General features: G+C 47.4%; 10 protein-coding genes across 17 annotated transcripts; 6 read left to right on the top strand and 4 right to left on the bottom strand.

The window, feature by feature from the left end:
• Position 1: 1 nt before the first annotated feature.
• LOC136197386 (transcription factor Sox-7-like) lies at positions 2-1486 on the top strand. The gene has a single exon (XM_065987139.1). The coding sequence runs from the start codon at positions 77-79 to the stop codon at positions 1292-1294; it is 1218 nt and encodes a 405-aa protein (XP_065843211.1). The 5' UTR covers positions 2-76; the 3' UTR covers positions 1295-1486.
• Positions 1487-1745: 259 nt separating this feature from the next.
• LOC136197383 (uncharacterized) lies at positions 1746-4491 on the bottom strand. Its single transcript, XM_065987133.1, has 11 exons — positions 3901-4491; positions 3511-3850; positions 3165-3453; positions 2989-3110; positions 2831-2946; positions 2622-2778; positions 2475-2566; positions 2278-2426; positions 2164-2231; positions 2024-2112; positions 1746-1977 (listed from the first exon to the last, which is right to left on the bottom strand). The coding sequence occupies exons 1-11, from the start codon at positions 4473-4475 to the stop codon at positions 1878-1880; spliced, it is 2097 nt and encodes a 698-aa protein (XP_065843205.1). The 5' UTR covers positions 4476-4491; the 3' UTR covers positions 1746-1877.
• Positions 4492-5506: 1015 nt separating this feature from the next.
• Positions 5507-7199, top strand: LOC136197385 (uncharacterized). 3 transcript variants are annotated; one of them, XM_065987138.1, is made up of 4 exons: positions 5507-5571; positions 5634-5770; positions 5824-6045; positions 6104-7199. In XM_065987138.1, exons 2-4 carry the CDS (start codon positions 5728-5730, stop codon positions 7033-7035), a joined length of 1197 nt encoding a protein of 398 aa, XP_065843210.1. In that variant the 5' UTR covers positions 5507-5571; positions 5634-5727; the 3' UTR covers positions 7036-7199. The 3 variants fall into 3 exon arrangements, with proteins under 3 accessions (XP_065843210.1, XP_065843209.1, XP_065843208.1); XM_065987137.1 differs by having other exon boundaries at positions 6098-7199; XM_065987136.1 differs by having other exon boundaries at positions 6083-7199.
• On the bottom strand, positions 7026-7839 carry LOC136197390 (ubiquitin-conjugating enzyme E2 W-like). Of its 2 annotated transcripts, XM_065987144.1 has the most exons (6): positions 7729-7839; positions 7646-7674; positions 7527-7600; positions 7321-7476; positions 7192-7267; positions 7026-7135 (listed from the first exon to the last, which is right to left on the bottom strand). In XM_065987144.1, the coding sequence occupies exons 1-6, from the start codon at positions 7824-7826 to the stop codon at positions 7122-7124; spliced, it is 447 nt and encodes a 148-aa protein (XP_065843216.1). In that variant the 5' UTR covers positions 7827-7839; the 3' UTR covers positions 7026-7121. The 2 variants fall into 2 exon arrangements, with proteins under 2 accessions (XP_065843216.1, XP_065843214.1); XM_065987142.1 differs by having other exon boundaries at positions 7026-7267.
• On the top strand, positions 7830-8595 carry LOC136197391 (peptidyl-prolyl cis-trans isomerase FKBP1B-like). 2 transcript variants are annotated; one of them, XM_065987146.1, is made up of 6 exons: positions 7830-7927; positions 7979-8026; positions 8087-8176; positions 8227-8249; positions 8301-8374; positions 8450-8595. In XM_065987146.1, exons 1-6 carry the CDS (start codon positions 7891-7893, stop codon positions 8502-8504), a joined length of 327 nt encoding a protein of 108 aa, XP_065843218.1. In that variant the 5' UTR covers positions 7830-7890; the 3' UTR covers positions 8505-8595. The 2 variants fall into 2 exon arrangements, with proteins under 2 accessions (XP_065843218.1, XP_065843217.1); XM_065987145.1 differs by having other exon boundaries at positions 7876-8026.
• Positions 8566-11400, bottom strand: LOC136197382 (uncharacterized). Its single transcript, XM_065987132.1, has 5 exons — positions 11069-11400; positions 10776-11013; positions 9926-10725; positions 9701-9875; positions 8566-9651 (listed from the first exon to the last, which is right to left on the bottom strand). Exons 1-5 carry the CDS (start codon positions 11335-11337, stop codon positions 8746-8748), a joined length of 2388 nt encoding a protein of 795 aa, XP_065843204.1. The 5' UTR covers positions 11338-11400; the 3' UTR covers positions 8566-8745.
• Positions 11401-11545: 145 nt separating this feature from the next.
• LOC136197467 (minor histocompatibility antigen H13-like) lies at positions 11546-13646 on the top strand. 4 transcript variants are annotated; one of them, XM_065987239.1, is made up of 12 exons: positions 11547-11792; positions 11842-11936; positions 12008-12090; positions 12165-12286; positions 12436-12524; positions 12614-12684; positions 12764-12818; positions 12879-12936; positions 12988-13108; positions 13183-13285; positions 13354-13439; positions 13498-13646. In XM_065987239.1, exons 1-12 carry the CDS (start codon positions 11552-11554, stop codon positions 13550-13552), a joined length of 1179 nt encoding a protein of 392 aa, XP_065843311.1. In that variant the 5' UTR covers positions 11547-11551; the 3' UTR covers positions 13553-13646. The 4 variants fall into 4 exon arrangements, with proteins under 4 accessions (XP_065843309.1, XP_065843311.1, XP_065843307.1 ...); XM_065987238.1 differs by having other exon boundaries at positions 11548-11788; positions 11838-11936; XM_065987237.1 differs by having other exon boundaries at positions 11546-11792; positions 12764-12936.
• A 7-nt stretch (positions 13647-13653) lies between these two features.
• Positions 13654-14877, bottom strand: LOC136197471 (DNA-binding protein inhibitor ID-3-like). Its single transcript, XM_065987243.1, has 2 exons — positions 14090-14877; positions 13654-13999 (listed from the first exon to the last, which is right to left on the bottom strand). The coding sequence occupies exons 1-2, from the start codon at positions 14408-14410 to the stop codon at positions 13901-13903; spliced, it is 420 nt and encodes a 139-aa protein (XP_065843315.1). The 5' UTR covers positions 14411-14877; the 3' UTR covers positions 13654-13900.
• Positions 14799-23177, top strand: LOC136197464 (uncharacterized). Its single transcript, XM_065987232.1, has 33 exons — positions 14799-15548; positions 15594-16183; positions 16240-16286; positions 16346-16497; positions 17079-17157; positions 17278-17460; positions 17524-17663; positions 17715-18080; positions 18148-18450; positions 18505-18534; positions 18585-18879; positions 18931-19040; positions 19087-19144; positions 19200-19517; positions 19574-19682; positions 19759-19867; positions 19921-20100; positions 20147-20296; positions 20529-20617; positions 20671-20887; positions 20948-21127; positions 21184-21286; positions 21341-21384; positions 21440-21571; positions 21628-21696; positions 21756-21878; positions 21926-22064; positions 22120-22233; positions 22291-22441; positions 22504-22567; positions 22633-22750; positions 22809-22876; positions 22934-23177. The coding sequence occupies exons 2-33, from the start codon at positions 16029-16031 to the stop codon at positions 23033-23035; spliced, it is 4497 nt and encodes a 1498-aa protein (XP_065843304.1). The 5' UTR covers positions 14799-15548; positions 15594-16028; the 3' UTR covers positions 23036-23177.
• Positions 23178-23265: 88 nt separating this feature from the next.
• Positions 23266-25020, top strand: LOC136197466 (acid sphingomyelinase-like phosphodiesterase 3b). Its single transcript, XM_065987234.1, has 2 exons — positions 23266-23592; positions 23646-25020. The coding sequence occupies exons 1-2, from the start codon at positions 23309-23311 to the stop codon at positions 24889-24891; spliced, it is 1530 nt and encodes a 509-aa protein (XP_065843306.1). The 5' UTR covers positions 23266-23308; the 3' UTR covers positions 24892-25020.
• The last annotated feature ends 44 nt before the right edge of the window (positions 25021-25064 follow it).

Genomic DNA, 25064 nt, shown 5'->3' with positions numbered 1-25064 from the left:
CGTCGTGTACATAAAAGCGCGTCGCCTTCGTGCATCGCTGCACAACAGATCGATTTGCGACAAGGTAAAAGGTCGAATGGAGAAAAAAGGCGGCGTTGGCGGCGGCGACGCGAGCTCTGACGAGTCGACGACGATCGACGAGTCGAATGTGAACGCGTATCTGCGTCGCTTGGCTCAAGTCGAGCCGTCGACGCCGCCAGGCGACGACTCGGCTTTCTATCGAAGCGCGCGCGATCCGAATCGGGTCAAGCGACCGATGAACGCGTTCATGGTTTGGGCGCAGACCGAACGAAAGAAATTAGCGACGAAGAATCCTGATTTGCACAACGCTGAGCTGAGTAAAATGCTCGGAAAACTGTGGAAAATTCTGCCGCACAGTCAAAAGCGACCGTATATCGAGGAAGCGGAGAAATTGCGCTTGGAGCACATGGAGGCGCATCCCGACTATCGTTACAAGCCGCGTCGACGAAAGAGTGTCAAGAAACCGTGGAAACGTGACGGCGAAGCCGAGCTGAACGAGACTCCAGTGCACGAGACAGAACACGCCCCCTCGCAACAACGCACGACCCCCCTGGGAGAAAAGGACGCGGGCGTAGTCACGCCTCCACAGTACTCACCGGCAGCCGAACCGATCGTCTGCATTCGAATGCCTCTCTCGCGCTACAGAGATTTCCAGCAATGGGAAAGAACGACGTACGGCACAATCAAATCTCAACTCGTCGATTTCGTCGATTCTGAGCCCGTCACGCCTACGCTCCCTCTACCCCCTCCCATATGCAACATGCAGCGGCGCGCGTCCCAATCGTGGCCGCTCCTCAGCGCCGCCTCCGCTCTACGACCGCCGACGCAACAGACGATTAGCGCTCCTCTTTTTCCGCCGCCTTATCCGCCGAGTTGCACGACGCTCGCGCGTCTACCGTTCGGCGGATCGGCGAGTCTCTATCGTCCTCCTGGAGCGTCGTCCGATTGCGGATATGCTTCTGAGTTGACCACGCCCAGTCACGACTGCGCTTGCCCGTCTCCGGCTACTAACTTATCATCGCCTGGGGCGGTTCCTTCGGCAGCACGATCGACGACGTTTTTCGGTGGCAACGACTTGCCGTCGTTTCATCGTGGAGCGACGACGACGTCGACGACTGCGACAAACGATTTTCCGATGCATGCATCGATGTCACGTGATCTCGATCCCGGACATCTATTGGACGTCGATCAGCTTCTCGAATCGGCGATCGGATGGGACGTAGCGGTGATACCGCCCGGGGTAGGCTGCGCACAGCCCATTCGCACCCTCTAGTACATTTTTCTCCTTTCGCGCCAGCAGTAGACTGACGTAGTATAGTATAGTCTGTGAGAAGTAGAATGCCGGCACGTTCTTACTGAAATTAGGTCTAACTAGAGAACTACAGCGCTTATTTTTTTGTTTTTCTTGTTCAAACGTGTTCGATAGCGATCGGTATGGGATCACGATCACGTGTCTCGTGCATGACTCCACATACCATATCTCTTTAACGTATTTACTAAGAGGGGAGCCTCGAGGGAGGGGGAAGCTGATAAATAATCTTTTCTATGCACAATTCACTATGTGTTATTGTACGGAGGCCACCTTTGAGAGTCGCTTGGGCGTCGCTTCGACGTCCGAAGCGGAGTATGAGACACCGGTAAAAAGTTCACATCCGGAGCACTTATGTGCCAGGGCGCAACGAAATTCCTTTGACTACATGATACATTGCCAGTTTGACCCCTGACCCTCGATCTTTGATTTTATCTGCTTACATTGTCACGTGAAAGTGAACATGGGTTAAATAGTCGTGATATAACAGATGTGCGCGCAAATTAAATTGGTAGTGAGGCAGTGCATGTATAGATATCTCCGTGTTCTAAACTTGATTCATGACTTTTTGCAGTTCCAAGCTGGTTGACGTTCGAGCCAGAGTTCTTGCTTTTCGTTTCTCCTTTTGAAGTAGACCAAGCAGTTTTCTATATACGGATTAAATTAATTAATTGTGAACACGTTGCTACGTACTCGTTCTGAATTGCTAATTTCTCCCTTTGAAATTCGCTTTCTGCCAATTCCGCTTTGACCGCGATGACCGTTTCTTTCAAATACTCGTTCTATGACTAACGTAGAGCTAACAGCTATGAATGCATCTAGTTGACTCTCGCCTCTTTTTTCAACTCTATCCTGTCCTTCATTAGTGACAGCAATTCAGACCACGATGCTGTTTTCTTTCCTAGAAGAAAACTTCCATTACAAATTAGACTTCGTTATTGACTAACTCTGTCTCTCTTTAGGAATTTCTCGTTGGGCCAGCTGCGGCTGCTCCGTCTCTTCCACGTTGTCTAGTGATCGTCCAACGGGAGCTATTTCGATTGTTGGAACCACGTCTAATTTTCCCTCCTTTGAAAGTCCGACTTGAGGCAAACTCCTAATACCAGACTCTTATGCAAAGATGACGTGTTCTTTTTTTAGTGACCTCTTTTTTATTTTTCCTTTTGTTTCTGGATTATCAGCCATTTGAAAAGGAACCTGGGAAGGATTGAGGTCGAGCTGAATTAACAACTTTCCCTATAGAAGAAAGAAAACAGCGTTTTTTGTTTTTTTTCTAGATGGGTACTCTCACCTTTGGTTCTAAATCGATCCACGTTGCTTTCTCGCAAGGCAGTGTGACCCTCACGCACTGGCTCAGGGATTCAACGGCTGGCTTATCACCGTCGTTATAAAGACAGGAAGCAAGAGGCAAGACCCCATAGCCACACCAATTGGCGTATCCCCCAACTCTAGAGCGAGCGTTTTCAAAAAAAATAACGTAGATGTATTCAATTGGGGAACCTAGAGGCCCACAAATGAATTTCCAAATCTACTGCGTTGACGAGCAAGAACTCAATAGGTTCGGACTGCCAGCTGAGTTCGCTTTTCTCTCCCAAAGCAACAGGATTTGTTGATCCCTATAGAATAGATAGATATACAGTATATATGTATGAGCAAACCTGTTGTTTTCCGTCAATTCGGACAAAGCAGGAAACCATGCTGGACTCAGCGGCAGATAGATCAAGAGCTTGAAGTAGGGTGACTCTTCCCCGAGCAGAAACCGGATGTCGATAATTCAAGCCTGAGAAAAAAGGCACCATCGTTCAATTTACCGGTACAGATTTATTTATTATACGTAAGAATTGTGCAATCAAATAAACGGATCCTGTAGGTTCAAGTCGCATTATTTGCTCCTCTTCCTCTTCTCCGATATTGATATCTTTTATTGGTAAACTTGCAACCCCAATGCAATTTTTCTTCGAGGCGGATTTCTCCTTGACGTCATCATCAACGATGTTTATACACTGTGGCTCGTCTGCCAAATCGATTTGATCCACAGCATGGCAGAGAAGAAACAAATGACGTGATCGTGACGCGTAGAATCGAATGACTCCCGTATCGGTCGGATTCCAAACAACAGGAGCCTGAGACAAAAATTTACAAACAGGTACACCTAATTATAATATTATTTTGACGTCAACCTGTGACGTTGTCTGGTAAGGATGAGTAGCCGTTTTCGTTTTTGTGAAACCCCCATTGATTGTGAGGATGCAATAGATTCCGATTTGGGATGATTTGAGTTTAGTTGGTAGTGCGAGGGAACTCGCTCCGATTATCTTCACTTTGAGAATTCCCAGCGGGTCGAAATCGCCGGCAAAGGTAAAAGGACCGTCTTCCGGGTGAGTCGTTAGCTGAGAGTTCCACGACGATCGTTTTGGACGAACGTTTGGACGAGATCTGTAGTTGATTTTAGTCAAGGGAGGAATAGAGGTCGCAGAAAAATTAACAGACTCCAAATCGATTTCTTGATCGTCATCAACACTAATGATGAAATTAATTAAATAATAAAATTGATTTATGGTGGGCTGTACCTTATGTCACTTAGATTGTCATCGTCATTGTCAGCAGGCAAAGAAATTGGCGTGAGAGGTTTTAGGACGGCTGTCGCGTGAAAAGTGACGTCGCTAATTAATTCGTCGAGGCTCGTGTGAACGTTCATCGGAAGATCGACGTCTTGACGCCATTTCTCGCCTTCTATTGCGATCCGGGACAAATCGATTTTGCATGTGGCAAACACTTTCAAGGGCTTCTCCTCGTCGTCGTCATCGTCGTCGAGCGACGAATAACGTACCGTGCATTTGACTTCTTTGGGTTCGAATGTCTCGTCACGTGAACGCGTCAAGTTTACGAGCATCGCCAGGACGTTCGATTGCGGCCATTCGACGGTTATTTTATCGGCGAACGAATGCACTGGAGCTGGGAAACTCGTAGCCATTCGCGCTCTTCGGCTCATCGAGACGACGAGCCGGTCGACGAAGGGAGCCGTGCTATCGATCGTCGTTGCGGCGATTTTACGGGGCCAGAGTTCGAAGCGCGTTCGAATTTGCTGGTTAGGATAGGAGTTCGCCTCTCGTTGCTTGGAAGAACGACGCTGAGGAGACGTCATGACGCACGCGAGTCCGTTGTTTTTACGACAGCGTTTTACGATTAATTAACATTTATTTATTCAGATACAAAAAAATACACACACTCGCTATCGGTCTCGTTCTGTCCTTCTATCTTCGGAGCCCCTCGCGCCACGCTTCCACCTAAAAAAAGAGAGTTAGTCACTGCCAAATAATCGTCGTACGTACCTTTTTGTTGCGTCCGTATTAGCGTTATCCAGGCTACACCGCGTGGAGGTTCGGACGCTTCGTAGCCCAGGTGAGTCTTCGCAAAGCGATGACCCCCTTCCAAAAAGTTTCGGGCGAGTTGCGGGTCCTCGGCCACTCCATTCAGTACCCACCTGGATGAGGATCGGCCCCTAATACCGAAACCCCGGTGCGCTGGTACCAAAGCCTTCGGTATGTCTTCCTGAGAAGAACCGGGCCTTGTGGAGTGGAGAAAAGCTGACCACTGCTTGTAGGAGTCGACAATGAAGACAGTGCAATGGAGGAATCGAAGGCTCCTGGACTGGATCATCGTCGGTCTAATCGCGTCGTTCGGGTGAGAAAAGTGCCGGCAACCAGACCATAGTTGAACACCCCCTCCAAGTCGTGCCCGCTCGAGCCTAGCGCGGGCCGTACTTGTTGACGACAATAAGACCTCGGACGATCCGTCTGCCCAGTGCGTAAACCGAGGCCGAAGCCCCCCATCGCCCTGCCTACAGGCTCCGGCACGGAATTTAACCGTGGGCCACGCTGAGTTCCAACTATCCTCACTTGCCTTCTGCCAAAGCTCCCGAGCCAGTCCTCTCAAGGATGAGACGCAGATTGCTCCACGCCGCACCCACCCTCAGCCGCAACTGAAGGAAAATCGGTGTGCACTTCGCTTATGAACAGCGTAACCCCGCCCATCGCGCTCATTGGTCCGTTGCGATCACGTGGGGCTCGTCTAGCGCTCTGGTTGGTCGGTAACATAGAGGCGCGAAACAAAAACCGGTTTGAATACCGGTTTTGGTTATTGATTGCATAACGATTCCGTTAGGTGGTGCAATATTTCGCACTTTCATCGAAAGAAGATGGCGGATAAAACGTGGTTCGACTATACAACGACGCTTTTATGTAAGTCTTTTCGTTATTTCTTTCGCTATTTCGCCGCTCATTTTCGCGCGCTCGTCCCTTAGCGCGCTTTCGCTTCGTTCAAGATCGGCGAAATGACTGCAGAAAAAGCGCCGTGTGCTCGCCGCAACTCTTCGTTCAGCCTTTTCGTCTTCGCTGATGTCTTCACCGAGCTCCGTGTTCTCGGATAAGCCGCCTTTAGGTCAGAAAACGCAATCGCGCGCGTCGATTTCACTTATCGAGCCCATTCCTTAGACGAATCGCGTCAAGCGGACGTTCAACGCTTACCACTGTCTTCCTTCTTGATCAATCCGCTCAGGAAAACGGCAATCGAATCGCCAGCGAAGCCAATAGAAGAATTTTCGAGCGAAAACGCTTTTGATGACGTCATCGATAACGAAGAGAGCCTCGAGGACGAAATGTCCTTCTCATGTGGCGGAAAGAGAGGCCCATCAAGCGAAGAGATCAACAATCAAGGTATTGGATATTTATAATTGAATTAAATACGATGTAGAAAGTATGACCAAAGAAATAGATAGAGAAATCGAGGAGAAAGAACCCGGATTTGAAAAGGGTATGGTTTCGATTGAAATATTCAGCAGCGAGAAAGAGGAAATGGAAGACATCTGCATGGAAAAATCAGCTGAAAAAATGACGAGTCCTGTAGAAAAAGAAGAAGGAAAAAAGTCGTGGGGGGAAGTTCCAATGGACGAAGGAGAAAACGTAAGGGAAGATTTCATTGTTCCTGATCAAAACGACGTCTCTCGTCTCGCCATGCTCGGCGATTCGCGTTCCCTTTCGCCGCCACACGAAGAATCGTTCATGCGTCCCAATTCCGATTGCGTCAACGCGGTCTGCATTTCGACGTCGATCAATTGCGACATATCGAACGATCGTCTTCCCTTCACGTCCGCAACTCCAATCGAAGAAGAGGAAAAGGAAGAAGGAGAAAGAGATACGTTATTGAGTCCTCTACCTCCTCTACCTCCTCTCATCAAAGTGACGCGATTTCCTAAAGTGGGAACATCGCCTAGTCCTTTTCATAGCACTCCCAAAGAAACGGAGGAGACGGGAGATTTTTCTAATTGCGACGTCGAACTTCCTCCAGCTATCTTTGGCAATGATCATTTCAAGGGAAGTTCACCTGCTACGACGGTAGCGCCAGACCAGCTTGTTCCTAATGAAGATGCAGAAGCTGCAGCCATAGATGAGCTGGATTCGCATCACCAACAAGGATTCGTCGCCGCAAATACAAATGAAACGCAATGGAAATCAAAGAATTTGAATCCCACATTGACGACGGACGTTCCCAAGCCGGTCAAGTGCTTCGATTTTCCATCGCTACGACAACAATGCGACGGCGGCGGCGGCGGCGGCGGCGGCGGCGTGATTCCGAGAAAACGCGCGCGCAAATTGCGTTTGGGACTTTCGAAGAAGCAGAAATGTCAACCACTTCATAATCATTAGCGGATGTATTGCAGTCTATAAGAACAACAACTCCCCGTTGCGTATGCTGCACGTCTAGCTACTAGATATACTGTAGTACCAGTTTGCTAAGCTTTGTCATCTAGGGTGGGGGACAAAAAAGTACATATGCATGATTGTGTGTAAGATTATATATACCGTGGTACCACCAGTGCGTTTTCTTTGGATTACTGCTACACGTCCGCACGTAGAGGTCATTATCAGGCGGTTTTTCCTATAGGCGAGGTATAAGGTTAGAGTGTGTGTGCTTAGAGATGAACTTGGAACCTTTTTCTTGCAGCTACTCAGCATACTTAAAACGCTAAGGCAGACGGCTTCGACTGATAGCGCCGGTGTCCAGTCCTCCGTGAGAATTGATAGGCATATGTGACCGTTCGTGTAGACGTGCGGGTGCAGAGGAACGTGCGGCGGAACGAAGGTTACCTAAAGAGAACATCTATATATTTGATATTGACTCGATAATAGGATTGGACCTGAGGTGAACTGAATGGGTAGCCCTTTTCGAATTTGAATTGGAGTCGGAATTTTTCGTCGGCGTAGAGAGTGCCTGCAAGAAAAATGACCGTTGACGTTGTTAATGTGAGCGATTTACCTGCAGCTCCTTCTACGCGAACAATCCATCTGTTGCGAGCTCCGAGTTAGTTTCGATATGCAGGAAATCGCGCGTAGACGCACCGTGTGATGTCGCCCGTCACGGAATCGTCGTCCAACGACATTCCCTCTGGCGGATCGCCGCGAAATTTTCTCAGTTCCTTCTGCAGCCTTTTCTCCATGTTCCCGTACGAAAAGAATATCAACAGTGCGATACGTCATCATCAAAGCACGCGGAACGAAAAAATGGGAGTCGACAAGGAAGTTATTACTCCAGGCGACGGTACAGAGCCAGAAAAGACCTCGATGCGCGTTTTTAAGCTGTCGAATATAGGACGCAGCTTTCCGAGCAAGGGGCAGACGGTAAAGGTGCACTACACGGGTACTGTGAAATTTTTTGGCCGCTCCTCGCTTTTTTTCCGTACCAACTGCCCATCGTTAGGAACCCTTACGAATGGCACGAAGTTTGATTCGTCTAGAGATCGGGGAAAGCCGTTCCAATTTAAAATCGGTCTTGGACAAGTGATTCCAGGTGAGTGAGAAAGCGGTGTCCTCAAAGGGGGCCTCACCCTGATTTTGTAGGCTGGGACGAAGGCGTAGCAACAGTACGGTATTCGATACGAAATTCAATGCATAAAATTAGTCGATTTGAATAGATGTCACTCGGAGAAAGAGCGAAATTGACGTGTTCACCCGACTATGCATACGGATCAAAAGGATTTTCCGGAGTATATCCTTTTTGAGCTAAAGAAATAGTCTAATCTACTCATTCTCATTTATTTTTCTTGACTTTTTCTTCCCACACGATTCCTCCCAACGCAACTCTCATTTTCGACGTGGAGTTGCTCAGCTTTGCCTAGAGCGAAAGTGTCAGACGCTTTTGGACGGTTTTTTCGTGTGCAGTCTGTGTGAATCGTGCCGGGAAATTAAAGGCGGACGTTCTTAGTTAGACTCTACAGTCTCAATATCAAGACCACTATATATCAAAGCAAAGGTAAATATTTATCTAGGTGGAATCTACAAAGGTGAGTTGCTTGAATTTCCTAGATAAAAGTGAAGAAAAAGACAAGGGAGCTAAAGTGCCGTAAGGTGAGTTTGTATCTATTCTGAGGTGGTGTCCTCCTCTCCATCACTTCCTCCTGTTTTTTCCTTGATATTTTCTCCCGTTTCCACTTTTGTTTCTTCTTTTGTTTCATCCTTGACCTCCTCGTTTTTTTCTTCTTTCACTTCCGCCTTCTCCTCATCTGTTTTTTCGTCGTTTTTTTCTTCTTTCACTTCCGCCTTTTCCTCATCTGTTTTTTCTTCATCTTCATCATCTTTGACTGTTGCTGTCTCTTCTACATCGGATATCACAGGAAGAACGTTAATAATAACAGTCTCTCCCTCATCCTGGGGTTCTTCCTTTTCCCATAGATCCTTTTCCTTGTTATCCTCAATTCCGTTTTCATCTTTGAACTGCTCTATTGCTTCGTAGTTCTTAGCCACATAATCCGACGGAAGTCTGACGGACGACACTCGTCGTCTCAACTCTTTATCCTTCTTTTCCTTTCGTATCTCGCGCACAAGACTTGCCGTACGATAGAGCCCAAATAAAGCGGCAAGTAAGTTCTTCAAAAGAAACACCAGTCCAACGTCTTCGACCCCAAAAATCGTCGTAATATATACGCGAATGACGAAGAACGGAGCGTCGAGACAGAAAACGCCGACGAGCGTCCAAGCAATCAAACCTCCTTTTCCTTGCGGTTTACCTCCGTCGACTTGTAAGAGAAGTATGACGCTCGTTGAGAGAAAAATTAGAAGGGCGTAGAGAAGAGCTTCGTTGTCGTGTATTTTTGGTTCTTCGGCTATGAGATGACCGAATTCGGTGATGTCGAAAGCGAGGGCGATTGCTGGCTGGAGAAGATTGGAGAAATCTTCGAGGGAGATCTCCTCTCGAGGCATCCACCAGCGTCCGAAGATAGCAATAGGAAGAATAAATTGAAGCAGGGCGTAAGAGAGTTGATCAGTCTAGGGAAGAAAGGTACTAGATAGATTTAGTAGCGTGAGGACGGTGTACCAGTTCGGCCTCTTCGACGGAACTGATGTCAATGGTTGCTGAGTTATTGCTCAATTTGCTTAGTGTTACATTTGGCTCCTTTGTGACGAAAAAGCCTCCGTTGGAACGAAGTCCAAGAACGACTAGCCAGAATATGGCCATAGCTTCGATCAGGTATAGAAGTATTGGTCGAAACCTATAGAAATTAATATATATTAGAGGTAAATTATTCGTTTGGTTTCCTACCAGATGTTTGCTTTTGTTTTCTCGTAACTCACGTTCTTGCTAAACAGAACGAGGCGAGGAATTAAGATGGCGAGAAATGGAATCAACATGAGCATGAACAGCCAATACAATTGACTATCATATATAATGGTGAGCCTCCAAGTCAGCACAGCAATATGCCCCATGAAAAGTAGAATAGGACCAAGGCTATTGCTGTGCTGTCTCCAAGCGGAACGACCCTTGGACTCTTTCCCGCCGTCTGGCTCGTCATTAATGACTAGAGAGTCTTTTTTGACGTCATCGGATGGCATGACTTGAGATCTACGTCTCTCTTCGATTCTCTCCTTCTTTTCTGTTGTAGTCAAGACAACGATGTGATATATGCCGAAAACCAGAGCCAGTGCATTTTTAAGCGGAAACACTAGCTCAGTCATTTCGAATCCGTGAATAGAGATTAGATAGATACGTATAGCCAAGAAGGGAAGTTCTTGGAACAGTATGGCATAAACTGTCCAAAACGCCTCCCACGTACGCGATTCGATCTTCTCTTGCATCGGTTCGGCAAACTGTAAGAGCTGAATGAGACTGAGAGACGAGAAAACAAGGATTAGAAGAGAGACAGCTGTAAATTTTTGCATTTCCGGCTCGTTGATGTGATCCTGCAGCTCGACAACGTCAAAGGCGATTGCAAGGGACGAGAGAAGAATTCGGGATAGTTGTTCGTTTGTTAGGGTCCCTCGAGGCAGTAACCAGCGACCGAAGACGAAAACTGGCGTTATGAATTGTACGCTGATGTAGGCCGCTTTGTCAAAAGAAAACTCCTAAAATTGACACATTCGATGTTTCTAATCAGGATCGCTATTTCTCTTACATTTATAATTGAGATGGTCGCATTCTTGCCGAGGCCCAGGACAAATTGAAAGACTTCGGAAGTTCTCGCCCGATCGGATCTCTCGTCGCTCGCAATTTGCTTCAGTACTTCAGCTCTCGTTTCGTTAGAGTCGATGGTTTCAGTGGTAGTATCGGTTATTGGGTAGACATACATTCCGGTTAGTATGAGCCACATCAGAGGAATGGAAGCCATAAGATGAACAGAAAGGGGAAGATACCTACGAGTAACGAACATCCTGTGGGGTGTCTGATCGGGTTTTCAACTTTTCCTACCATCTTCGAGCGATTCGTTTGCCTTCGAATTTATTTCTTCTCAAAAAGAAGAGTTTCGTAAAAATCATGACGTCGATGACGACGATAAAGATGCTCATAACCCATATCTCGTTTCTTTGCTGAGCTATGACCGCTGCCCATATCAGAAAGAGTAGGTGAGACGTGAGGAGAACGAAAATCAACACCTGGGCTATGGCGCCCAGAAATTTGTGAATTCCTTTTGTCGCGATAGCAATAGATGACCGTTTCCGCTTGTCGAGCGTGTTCATGTTTGCCAAATTGGAACTTGAAACGTTGTACGAAAGAAGAGAAGCAGAAGGAGGGGGTCAACAACTGGTATTGCGTTCTCTTCAGGGGATTATTTATAGCGGAGAAGCGATAGGTATGCAGATAATCTTTTCCGCTCCCAGGAGGTGTTCTTATGACAACATTTCCCCGGAAGCGGAAGGAAGCGGAAGCGTCTCTTCCACGTGCCTTTGGCGCATGCGTATAACCGCACAAATGGCCGAAACAGTGAGCGAGACGAACGCAAGCTCGTTGCTTGCCAACGAGACGACGTCGAACGCGACGGCGACCGCGAATGTGACCGGACGTGCGGCGGCAACCCCAGAGGGCCTCGCAACCGCTTATTGCAGCCTCGTCGTACTGGCAATCATTCCCATTGTGATCGGATCGATTCGATCGATTGCCTATCAGAAGGCGGCGAAGAAAAAAGCACAGGCAAGTCGTAGAACTGCAAGAGCGAAACTGAAACGGTCTCTTTTTTCAGGAAGACGGCGAGGATGTGGAGAAAATGACGACGAAAGACGTGGCTATGTTTCCCGTCATTGCGAGCGGTGCTCTCCTATCACTCTATCTCTTTTTCACGGTACTACGATTTAAAATAGTTTTTGTTTTTATCACGTGATCGTTTTTTGACGTGACGCCGATTCTTGTCAGATATTTTCCAAGGAGTACGTCAATCTTCTGTTGAGCATCTATTTCTTTGCATTGGGCACCGTGGCTGTGGCCAGCCTTATAGAGTGAGTTCACATAGGAGATTAAATATATATATATATATATATATATATATTTGGAATTGAATGGTCTTCCCTAGACCCATTGTGAAGCCCTTTGTACCGGCATTCTTGCAGCCAAAAACGATGTATCAGCTTCAATTGACAGAGACAAAGGTAGACGAAGAGAAAAAGGAATCCGACGCTGCAGAGAAAGCCACTGGTATGTCAACCTCACCTTATCTCCCCTAAGACGCAGGTGGATGCTTTTTATTTATTTATTTATTTATCTATAGAAGTATTTAAGTTGTTTGACCACAACCGCCTTATATATACAGGTGGTCTCTAATTCGCGCATCTTCCTCTTCCTAGGTCTTCTTTTCTATTTCAAATGCACTCGCGTCGATCTCGCGTGTCTCTTTGTATCCGCTCTCTTCGGGATATGGTATGTATGGAAAAAGGTAAGAGGTCACTCACGTGCAATGAAAATGCAAAATCTCGCTCTCCATCTTTTCTTATCTCTTTCCTGCTTCCTTCCCCCAATGTCTAGCATTGGATTGCCAATAATGTATTTGGATTTTCATTTGCAATCAAAGGCATTGAAATGCTCTCGCTCAACAGGTGTCTCGTCCTTCTACCCTCATGCATACCCATACTGATTTGTATCTCCCCTAACGTCTCGTCTCCTATCTATGCGTAGCGTAACGAATGGTTTCATTCTTCTCGGCGGTCTCTTTCTCTATGACGTATTCTGGGTACGAACGCTTCCTCACAAGTGTCCATATATGCATTGTCTCATGTCGATCCTCGCGCAGGTGTTCGGCACCGACGTCATGGTTACCGTTGCCAAGTCGTTCGATGCGCCCATAAAACGTAGAGAAAGAGTCTCTCTCTCTTTCCTCCTTGCTTATCGTTACTCTATAGTCATTTTCCCTATGGACATCTTGGAGCATGGCATTTATGCAAAGAACTTCTCCATGCTCGGACTGGGCGATATTGTTATTCCGGGAATTTTTATTGCGTTACTGCTTCGATTTGAAGACAGGTGCGGTCTGGGAATGCGTGGGCGGGGTATATCTTTTGCTAATTGTTTTCTTTTTTATGTCGTCGGGGAAGCAGTCGGAGACCGGGAAGTCGGCTTTATTTCCGAGCGACGTGCGTCGCCTATTTCTTCGGTCTCGTTACGACCGTTCTTGTCATGCATTTCTTCAATGCCGCTCAGGTATTGCGTAGAAAGTGCGTATTCGTTTACGCGAAATACGTTTTTTTTGTGTTCTCCCTTCCCCCCAGCCCGCGTTGCTCTATCTTGTGCCCGCCTGTCTGGGCGTTCCGTCGCTCGTTGCGCTGGTGAAAGGCGAAATGGCGTCGCTATTGAAGTAAGCGGTCGGGGCGGCTGGACGCATACTTATGCGTAAAATATGCGCACGTGCACAGATACGAAGACCATCCGTCGGAAGAGAAGGAAAAGGATAAGGAAAAGACGACGTAGGCATGAATAGGGACGTGCGAATGGACGCGTGGAAAACGCATGCTGTGGTGAGTGTCGAAAAAAATTTATTCGAATAACAAGATGGGAATCGAAACCCCCCCGTGACGCAACCCGCCCGCCCGCCCGCGCGTCGTCAAAATAACGCGCCAATCATACGCACAAATAAATATCAATATCGACCGCATTGCGGTAAAAAGGAAAGTCGGGGCGTCCGCTTCGGATCCGATGCGTGCGCCCACCTGTTCGATGTCTTCCACCGGATAAACGAATTTCGACTCCAGGCGGTCGGCAGCTGCAAATTGACTCCAAAAAAGAGAGCCAGTCGGCGCGAGTGAGAAGACTCGAAAATTAGTGGCTGAGATCGTCATCGTCATCGCTCCCGCTCGATTCGGCTTCGCTAGAACCGCCGCCGCCGCCACAGACGCCGCTACCGCAATCATGTAGCATCTAAAAGTCGTATAGCCATAATTAGACACAGTAGGTGATTGATTGGGTGGCGCGCGCGCGCATGCATGCGTCTTCTGTCGCCTCCCTTACCGCTTCGCCTTCGTCGTTGCTCTGCTGTAGCGTTTCCTGGAGATCTTGTATGTAGTCGATAATGTGCTGAAGGAGTTCGATCTCGGTAAGACTCTTCTCGTCGGCGGCTCGAACCCGCGGTACGATCGATTTGAGATGAGTGTAGCAGGCCTTCATATCTTCGTCGGGAATCGATTTGATTCGATTGGCGGCGGCGGCGGCGACCGCTTTTTTCTTTTCGATCGCTTTCGGCGTGGAGGAGGAGGCGGAGGACGTTCGGCGAACGTAGCGTTCGATGCGATCGTCGGCGCGCGTCGACGGAACGGAGGAAAAGGACTTCATTTTGCGTTGTGGGTCCGACGTGAGAATGAGTCGGGCAATCTTGAAGTGAATGACTTTATAGGTGCACGCGCCACCCGCCCCTCTTTCGCGGGATCACACATTGATTGTTTGAACATCTGCATCTGGCGACATGGCCGCCAGCAATTAGGGCGGAAACCGGTGTTAATTATTGTGCAGCTATTCGGCTATGTATTTACAGGTGGTTATCAGTGGTCACGCCCTCATTCGAGCCAATGATTAGTAGCGGCGTAATTCCATTAGTTAGGTGGTGCTTCGCGTAATTCGATAGCAACAGAAACACGCGACTGACCGCAAAGCCCACAACCGTAGGAAGTCGATTTAGAAGGCGAAATAGAAATCGCGCGTCGTATTGACGCCAGGCTAAACGCGTTCGAGCTCGTTAGGACAATTGTCGGCACTTTGACTTGTTTCGGCGAGCGAAGTCGATGCCGCCGCCGCGTGCTGCACCTGCGCCGAGTTGTCATTGCATGGGTCTCGACTGGCGCCACACTACGTCACCACAACGTCGGTTGCTATCATCACAAAACCCGGACGTCACTAGTCGACGTTCGGTGTCGACGACGATACATTGGGCTCGATTTCCCATCAACAAAGGAAGCGGACAGCTCGTTTTGACGTCATTTCGTCGAACTCGGCGATGAGCGAATGCGGACGCGTAGGCCGACCGCGTTCCCTTCCGCACCTCCCCCATTTTTGGACCCCTGCAGCTTCTCGGCTAACATATGACACGCGCGAGTTGTCAGACGTGTTGACGCCTTGTCGGCGGCCAGGTGAATGTCTCCGGTCCAATGCCGGCCGGTCGGTCAGTCATCTGTCATTCTCGACGACGTTTTGCTTTTTTCCAAGCGTTGCGCGGGACGTCCCCTGCTGCGAAGAGGCGTAAACCTCTTAAAAAACGATTACGTTTTGTTATTTCTAATTAGTCACGCGATCGTGCACGTGTCCGCTTATGTACACACGGACGGCTCGCGGGGAGCGTTAGGGCTCTCGTAAACGTTTCAAAATACCGAGCAAAAGAAAGGAGAAAAATCGCCTTTTGTTGACGTCATTCGGCGGCAAGGTGGTCTCCACGCATTTGTAAAGAATTTACGAGTCTACCCCATGGAGCGTACGAGGCGTGAGAAAGTTTGTTTGGGCCTCCCCATAGTAAACAGGTGCACAGGAAGGGCGTTGCGATCTTGCAACGGCTCTGCTCAAAAAGACACCGGCATGGACGAAGAACGTAGTGGCCAAGAAAAAATAATCACCCAGACGCTTCGGCGCCACACGATCGGTGCAAGCATTTCGCTATCAGCAATTAGAAGCAAAGACTTTGAGTTGCGCATATGTAGTATTTATTTATCCATGCAGTTTGCAGGTGCAGTCGTCCATTTCACAGGCGCCGTTCTCGTTTCCTATACAAAAAGTGGCAAAGTATAAACGGGTGCCGGCCAGATGGCTAGACAGATTGGCGCCAGTCGCCGCCAAAGATCACTTTACAGTTCGACGCTAAAGGAAGTCATTTACGCGCCTTTCAAACGCCCACGCTCCCACGCTCCAGCGAGAGCGCGCGTTTCATCACGTGGGCGCTACGTGAAAGTTTCGAGTCTGCGCGAAGATGGCGTCACTACAAATTACCGTCGTCGGCTGTCTTCTGCTCCTACAGACGGCGAGCGAGTTCGTTCCATCGAGGAAACTCTTAGCGACAAGCCCATTTCTTGGACTGGCAACGGACGACGCTAAGAAAACAGCGAAAGACGAAAAAACCGAATCGTACACGATTTCGAACGCATCCTGGCGTCGCGTATAAAGAACAAGAGCTCTTCTAGGTTAAAAAAACAAAAGTTTCAGTCGTTACGCCGAAAAGCAAACGGAGGTGCAACGTCCTTTTTCCTAATAAAAAAAATTCAAATAATCCGAGTTCTTCCTAAAAAGGCGTACTTCGCACTCGCGACATTAGCGAAGAAACGAAAGAATATCGTCGATTCGGCGACTTCTACACGGCCAAACCGGAATCGAAGATAAAACCCAAATCCAAATCCATCAAACGACGTCAGAACGAATTGCCCTATTCGAAAAAAAATCGAGTACGTAGACACTTTGTAGAGGCGTAGGGCCCTCTCCACCTACCTAGGTATAGGTTTAGAGATCTTAATGTTAAGGCGTTCGTTGGCTATGCAGTTTAACTGAATTTTTTTCCCTAATTGACGTGAGAGAGGTTCCGTTGTCATGACTAATGGAACTTGGAAGTGACTGGTTCTATTAACGGGACATTATATATTAATCAATGAGGAGGAGACCTTCTAGACGCGCTCCACTGAATATTTATTTTTCTCTAAGTATGTATCTTCCCCACTCCTCCACGTACAGTGACGTAGATCACGGTGCCTAGCAACGGGCACCTCTTTAAAGATATCATCATCTAATGAGGGATTTCAGACTTCCACGCGTCTCCAAGTGTTGCCTAGGAGACCAAAGGGGGAAGCCTCTGAAAAGGAACCTCGTACAGATGACGATTTAGGGGGTAGGGCCACGTGTAGCAGGTGCACCACATATGGGAACGTCGAACCGAAGGCCAACGCGAAGCCTTATCTCCCACACAGCTGTTCCCTCCCCGTGGGCGTGGAATCAAAGAAGAAAAGACTTCTCATCTATATTAAATTTGCAGATGGCCGACGCTCTGATGAAGCTTCCCATAACGGATCTCTTTTGGAATATGGTCCGAAATGGCGACTTGTCTTCGGCAGGTGAGACTCCTGGGGGCTGCAGCTGGGGGGAGGGCGGAGCATCTCCTCCCCCTCCTCCCCTCCCCTCCCCCTAAATGGGTCTCTTTAAAAAAGACTAATGATATACGGGGTGTTTTTAAGTTAAGGACGTTCTGACGCCCGTTCTGACGTCGTCCAATTCCGTTCACAAGAACAATTATTGGAATCGGATTAAGGATAAGGTTGGCGGCAATGGAACGCTAGTCGAGTTCGGAACGGGAGCCACGAGCGTCTCGGCGGCGAAGAGCGATCACGAGCGAACGGTAGTCGCCGTTCTGACGTCAGGTACAAAATAAATAAATAAATAAATAAATAAATAAATAAATTTTAATTTTTTTTGTTTTGAAGGGAACGGTAAGGATTTGCAAGTGCACACGAATCTCGTGGAATCGCACGTCAAATCGGCGGGCCAAGAAAACTTGAATCTCTGTCAAATACCAATTTCTCGAATTTTCGACGCCGTCCTAAAACTCGGACGCGACTACCAAGTAAATCGAATTCTATATCAATTTATGACGTCATCATCCGGGGTTCTCTAGGTCGTTTTCAAATATTTGCTTCTGAGCGATTTGCCGTCGCTCGTCGGAACGTTGCTGCCTCACGAATTCGAGCGATTGCTCGGAACTCTTTTGTCCCTATCGTGGCACAGTTTCATCGTTGGACCGTCCATGGAACGATACTTCTTGCATTGGCAGTCGTTGGAGAAACTCGTCGAAAATGCGGCGAAAATTGCCGGAGTCGAAATATTGCACATGATCGAGATTGTCGAGAATTCGCATTTCGGTTCGATGGGATCGCCCGTGCAACACGCGAAAATTTATCACGTGATTGTAAAAGCGGTGGAACGTCGTATAGATCCTTATTACTGCTCGAAAAAAGTCGCAATAGAAGAAGGAGACACATCAGTAAATCGAAAAAAAAATAAACAAATAAATAGGCTCTCAATTGATTATTTTTTTTCTTTTCTTTGAGATTTGCGGCTTGTTTCTCGAAGATGGCGTCGCGACGGTTCTCTTTGGGGACGGATCGACGGCTTTGGCGCCCGTGCGAAATGCGTCGCTTTCCCTCGAGACCGTTCTGCGTTTGAATCCGCTTTCGTCGACGCTCGAAAAGCTCTTTGTGAGTCTCCTGAAGCTTCGCTACGCGCGGAGTCATTCGGCGAGGAATCTACTCGTCGCCGGGGCGTCGATTAGGGAATTGAGTCACGAGATCGACGAGTGGGAGCCGGAGACGGGGGAAATCGCTTTGGCTGAGTTTGCAGATCGCGTGGCGCAGGTAAGCCGATTTTTATTAATTATTAGTTATATCCTAGATGGTTTTTTTGTCTAGTTTTTGCCTAGAATTCCTAAGAAGTTGGATGTAGGTGTTGTCGAGTGTTTCGAGGTTTTATTTATTTATTTATTTATTAGGCTGTGAAGAAGGATAGGAGTGACGCTAAAGGAGCGACGAAAGGCCAAGAAACGAGTCGTAGAACGGACGATTTTAAAGACGAATTCAATTTGAAAGAGCTGGAGAAATCTTTGGACGAATTGGTGTCAAAAGTGGCGAAAGACAGACAGGAATTATTTCCAGACCGAAAACCCGAAACGAAAACAATTCCAAAGACGAAAATTAGTCAATCGAAAAAATCAAAACCGACACAGCCACCAGTAAAAAAGATAATAAAATCTTCGAAACCAAAACCAATAGCATCAAAATCAAAAGGTAAAAAAATTTTGATATAGACATAGTCTCTAGGTTTTTCTTTCTCTCTAGATTCTGACTCAGTTGTGAAGCAAAAGGGGGCTAGCCTATTGTCAAAAGTACTCAAAGTTCCCGAGAAAAAACCGCAGCCCAATCAGCCTTTGAGAAAAAGACGAACCGGGGTACAAAGAAACTCGTTAAAATAACGCTATTTTGATTTTTTTCTAGCGTCATCTTCTCGAATTGGACGTCACAGGTCCTCTCCTAATGGAAGAACAAGTGAAGGGTAGGCCTCAAAAGAAAAAAAAAACGAAAGAACGAGCCGTTTTTTCTTCTCTAAGACCCAATTCCCGTCGCCGAACCGACGAAAAAATCGACAAAATCGAAAGACTCGAAAGCACCGTCGACTTCCCAATCGAAAAAAACGGATAAAGAAGAAGAAGAAGGCGCCGGCGCCGGCGACACAACGAAAGAAGAAGAAGAGGAGGAGGAAGAAGACGAAGTGCAGCCACCCAGCGTTCTAGAACGCCTCGGATTATTACTCGAACGAAGCGAAGCGAGCGTCGAGAGCGGAACGAGATTATTCGACGTCCAATGGGAGCTCGTACGTCGCGATTTGAACAGCGTCGCGAAGGAGAAATTCAGCGTAATTACATACGGTAAGACGTCGGCGCGAGACCCTTTCCTTTAGAGAAAGAGTCTCTCCCCACTCTAGGAGGGTCCCAACAGGGTCTCCTTGCTACGAAAGTGGCGAGAACGTATCCTAGTTCCACTGTAGTCGTCGTCTTTCCGTCGCTCTATTTCGACGTGTTCGCGTCACACAGGTATTTGGCTGGGGGTGTTTTTTTTTCTTTGGCTGCTGGCGCCTGCGGTTCTATCGAATTCATTTGTTCCATAAAGAGCGATGGCGAAGAATCTTCGACTCAATAACACGCTGACGTTTCAGAAAGACTTCTCGCCTGAGGTCGTGAGCGAGTTGAACGCTTTACCCGATTTGTATCGATATCAGGTTAGTCGGGGAGAGGAGGGGAAACAAAATTTTTTTTCTTATTCTTTTCTTAGTTTTTGGGAATTGACGTTTTTCACGCCGTCGCGACGATGGACGACGGTTACGTTGAATATTTGGGTAAAATTCTCACTCTCGCTCGCGTGACGTATCTCGAAGTGCCCTATCCTCATCAACTCGTCACGGCGACGGCGCTCTTGCGCGGGAAAAATATCACGCGTTTTTCCGCTTTTCGGGTACGTAGGTTTTATTTTTTTTCGTCCTTGTTTTATTGGTTCAAAGGGTTTGATTATTGCCGCTCTGGAGTCAGCTGGCGTCGTATCGCACGCCGTTTCCGTCGTGAGAAACCCGCGGGGAACGACGACGACGGCGACGAGGGCATTTGGGGGGCTGCAATTGCTAAAAATAACGATATATCAAATGAAGCGACAGGTGAGAAGGGGGGTGGTTTTTTTAGAGGGCTTCTGGGGTCCCATTTTGACGCATATCCTCTTGGCCATCTGATTCGCGTAGGCGGGTTTTGTATACGCAGATGCTCGAAGCCTTAGGTCGCGCGGAACGAGCGGTGTTTCTTTGTAGTGGGGAGGGGGGCTTAGGAGAGAGGGTGTATCGCACCGGGGGTGCGAACTGACCGGCGTTCCATATATCCATATCCCCGCCCAAGGTCAATATTGATTGTTCCGCTTACGAGACGTGGCTCGTTGTCGAGCGCGGACAAGGCGTTCGCATCGAGGACACATTACACAAGAATGCGTACGTAGTATAGATCTCTCTTTCCTTTTTGCACGGCGTCGATCTCTTGCTAGACTCCTGCGCGCTGAAAAATACGTTAGTCTCGCCTTTCTGCTCAAGCTGGATATGATTCCAGACGATCGGCAGAAGCTCGTGAATGCCTATTTAACGTTGCCCGTCTACGAGGACATGTGCCCTTTGCACATTGTTTGGAACGACGGTGAGCTCTATTATTCCTCGGCGATGGGAAACAAACACAGGTGGGACGTAATGACTCTTCTCGAGAACGACGTACGTACGTTGGCGCGTGGGCTACGATGCTTTGGTCGAGAGATTTCGCTTTTTATTAAGGCGGTCGTTGAGACGTTGAAGGGGGAGTTGAGCAAGGGAAAGGGGCCTTTTTCTTTTCTTGAATTCGAAAGTCGTCGAGGGGAGATTAGTCTTCCGTTGGCGACGGCTTTTCCCGAGAGTTCTTTTATATCGTTGGAGTCGGAAAAGAAGCTCGCTTATGTGCATTTTGAAAATGTTACGGTGCGGCGAAAGTTCGTCAAGTAGAAGTTCGGTTTTTTTGATTAGTTCATCTGCAGAAGGCGAGCGCTTTTAATAACGTAATCGGAGTGATTAGTTCGTCGCATCATTTAATTGAAAAACTCTTGGAAAGTCCCGACTTTTTGAGATATCAATTTGTTGGTAAGTTTCCGCATCGCCGCGTCCTTCTGCCGATTTTTTATTCTATCGATTAAGGTATTTACAAATTTTTGACTATGATAAAGACAATGAATAGAAAGGTATTTGTTGAAAATTCGGTTATTTTTCAGAGGCTATAAATATTTCTATTGATAGGATTTTAATGAAATGCTTGGGGGATTATTTGCGACTGCTATGACGTCATTTATTCAACTTCCGTCTTCCCAAATTCTGTCGTTAGCCGCTTCGACTTTTTTCCCACTGCTCGTTCAACCGTTTTCTTCTCACGTAAAAAATTTAAATCTCTCTCCCCAAAGCGTCTTTTTTGACGCGAGGAGATTTAGGAGTCTTTTTTGAGAAGCGATCATCCTTTACCTCTTTTTGAAAATTTTGAAATTCGATTGGCTGCAGAAGTAACATAAGAAACAGGTAGTGAGTGGATTCTCGGTAATAGAACCCTCATCATGTGTAGAGCGCCGTAGCCGACGTGAAAAACAATATTTCTGCTTCTGTATTGAGAGCGAGCTATGCGCCACCAGACGTAGATCTCTCGTGGCGATTTTTGAGAGTTGACGTCAGAAATTTAACCGTTAAAGTAATCCTTAAAAATATAGATCTATTTATCACATGCTTTTTGCTCAGGTGAATCATCACTTTGACTACAGATTAGACGGGCATTCGCGTAAGTACATGCAGCATTGCATATCAAACAAAACGCATTCGGAGGTTTATCTCGTTCGCGAGTTTGACGGATACAAAATTCCCTATCAGTCACTTTACTGTGAGTACGCGCGCCTTCCGGGTTATTGTAGAGTGAGGTTATTCGTCCTATATAGCCGTGTCTTTAATCGCGTTGCTTCGCATGGGACTTCTTCCCGAAATCAAAGAATCGTTTTACGACATGTTCATTCGTCTGCCTCTGTACGAAGACATGGCCCCGTGGAACATAGGCACGCGCTTGTATTATCGTCTCGCGACGAATTGAGTCCCTATTTTGCCTTGGGTAGTTTTTCAAGGGGGAAAGCTCGCCTATATCGACTACGATACAAAAGATCATACGTTTAATAAAATGGTTCCAGCGGCGTATCAAGTGATGGCGATGCTGATGAATTACGAGAGAACCGTAGCTGATTTTGGCCACTGCCAAGGACATGGCAAGTAAGTGATTTCCCCGGTTATATATAGAATAGGCTCAAGATTCGACGAGATTTTTTCTATAGAAACGAATACGGTTTCCAATTTATTTCTTCTTGTGTTGAGTCCGATTTTGTGGGCCCGTGCAAAGTTCGTATAGTCGCGAATTCCGATATATTTATTTTAATTAATTAATTAACGTTGCGGGGTCATAGGATTCGAGTAAACCTGTTCCTTGCGGAGATCATACATGTCGGTCCACGTATGTCGAGTGCTTGCAGGCGCTCAACGAACTCGAATATGAACGCAGTTTGCGATTGCTAAAGACTGCGAGTAAGTGAAAGAGGCAAGTCCTCATTTTGACGTTCTAGAAGCGTTTTGCATGGTATAGATCGTAAAAAGAGCGACTCTTTTACGCTGCCGACTGCCCTTGCGGAAATAAGTCGGAAAGGAAATTGGGTACGCGGTTTATTTCTCTGTGCATGCGGGAGATTCTATTGACTTTGGTATATACAGGTATATGGCTTTGGTGGACTCGTTTCTACCAAAAGGAAAATTAAAGTTCCGGAATATGTTGAGCGGGCTGTTTCTTGGCGAAAGCCGATTATCAACGTCTAATTAAAAGAAGAAGAGTTAGAAGGGTTGTTCACCTACACTTCTGCACCGCAGATAGGGAGGTAGTTAAATTATTTTCGCTTTGTTGCGTCTAAAAGAACATACAATGTTTTCTTATGCGAAAAATCTAATCTTTCACTATGCATATTGTTTGCACGAGGCCTTCGCGATTGACAAAAGAGAAAGCATAACTATAACGATTAGGTTCCTTCCCTTGATCCTTTATAATGTAGGTCACGTGGGCACCTGCCCGTATTGCGTGGAAACTGCGTCACGATGCTCGCTTTCACTTTTATCGTTCTTTTCCTTCGCGTATCTACGGCCCAAGGTGAAATACGCTCCTTCTGGCAAGTAACGGACTTCCATCACGACCCAAACTACACGAAAATCGGCGGCGATCCGAACGACCGCAAAATGTGCCATCGAGACGCGTCCGACCCCAATCGCACTCTGGGAACATTCGGAAGCTATCACTGCGACGCGCCGTGGACTCTCGTCGAGCACGCAATAGCAGGAATGGCAAAAATCGAGCAAAATCCCGACTTCATATTATGGACAGGGTAAGACCACGCCCCCGCCACACAATAGAGGCCATATAGATTGGGTCTCTTAGCGACGATGGACCTCACGTTCCGACGTCCGAATTGAGCACGCCCAAAGTCCTGCGCATCATCTCGGACATAACGCGCGCATTGCTCCGCTATTTTCCCGACACCACATTTTTCCCAGTGTTAGGAAATCACGATTATTACCCCAAAGGGGCCATGCCACCCGAACCCAATACGATATACGAACACGTGGGCTCCTATTGGTCGAATTCGTCGTCCCGTTGGCTCGGCGACGAAGAAACGGCTCTATTTCAAAAATACGGGTATTATAGTTCGGTGTACACGCCCCCCGGCGACACGAAAACGCAGCCAATACGCATGCTCGGTCTCAACACCGTTTATTATTACACGCAAGATAAATTAACGGGGAATTTGCCCGATCCAGCCGGGCAATTTTCGTGGATGGAAAACGAATGTAAAACGGCTCGAGCGAACGGCGAAAAAATTTTCGTTATCGGTCACGTGCCGCCCGGGATGTTCGAACGAAGTCGCAACACGTCGTGGTTCTATCCGCAATTCAATAAGAAATTTCTCGAATTTTTGAAAAATAACGTCGACGTCATTAGCGGGAATTTTTTCGCGCACGAGCACTCGGACACTTTTAAAGTGTTTCGCGGTAAGAATTTGAGTGCGGGGGTTCTGTTTTTGGCGCCGGCCGTCACTCCGTGGAATACTTCCCTACCCGGGGTGGGTCCCAATAATCCGGGAATTCGTTTATATGATTACGATACCGCGACCGGTCGCGTTGTTAATATTCGTCAATATTGGCTTAATTTAACTGAAGCGAATTCGCGGAATGAGACCGATTGGACGTTGGAGTATCGAGCGACGAAGCGGTATGGTGTCCCTGATGTGGGCGGGGCTAGTATGATAGAGTTGGCTGAGCGGTTTTTAAAAAAGGGAGATTCGACGTTCGATGCGTATTACGGGTTCAATTCGGTTAGTTACGATTTTTCGTGCGACGCCAAGTGTAAGACGACTCAAGTCTGTTCGATTATGTGCGTCGATTATGACGAGTATTATCGATGTTTGAATTATCCCGTGAATGTGACGTCGATTTGTTTGCCGGAGACGAAGAACAAGGACAATGACGGAGGCGTCTTTATTCCTTTATATGGGAAAATTCTTATTGGGGTGGGCGGTGGCGCCGTTGTCATAGCAATCGTTTTGATGATTGTAGCGTGTCGCAAAAAGAAATCAAAGGAGCGTTCTCCTAAACCAGACAGCACGGAGCCCCTTTTGGATCCGTGAAAACGTACCGGGTTTTGTAGCTCGTGAATTAATCCTGCTTTCTTTTCGTTCTCTGAGTGTAGCTTGCGCGAAACGACTAAGTTTGCTCTAAAAGTTACACAAAGGCGCGGAGCATCACGTGCCGGTTTGCGTCTTGTTGTTTACTAGCGTCGTTCCTATATAGATACGCCCGT

The sequence above is a fragment of the Oscarella lobularis genome, chromosome 17, assembly GCF_947507565.1.
Source record: "Oscarella lobularis chromosome 17, ooOscLobu1.1, whole genome shotgun sequence".
NCBI classification, from domain to species: Eukaryota; Metazoa; Porifera; class Homoscleromorpha; order Homosclerophorida; family Oscarellidae; genus Oscarella; species Oscarella lobularis.
The sequence above is the reverse complement of the archived record's forward strand: the minus strand, read 5'-3'. Positions and strand labels throughout refer to the sequence as shown.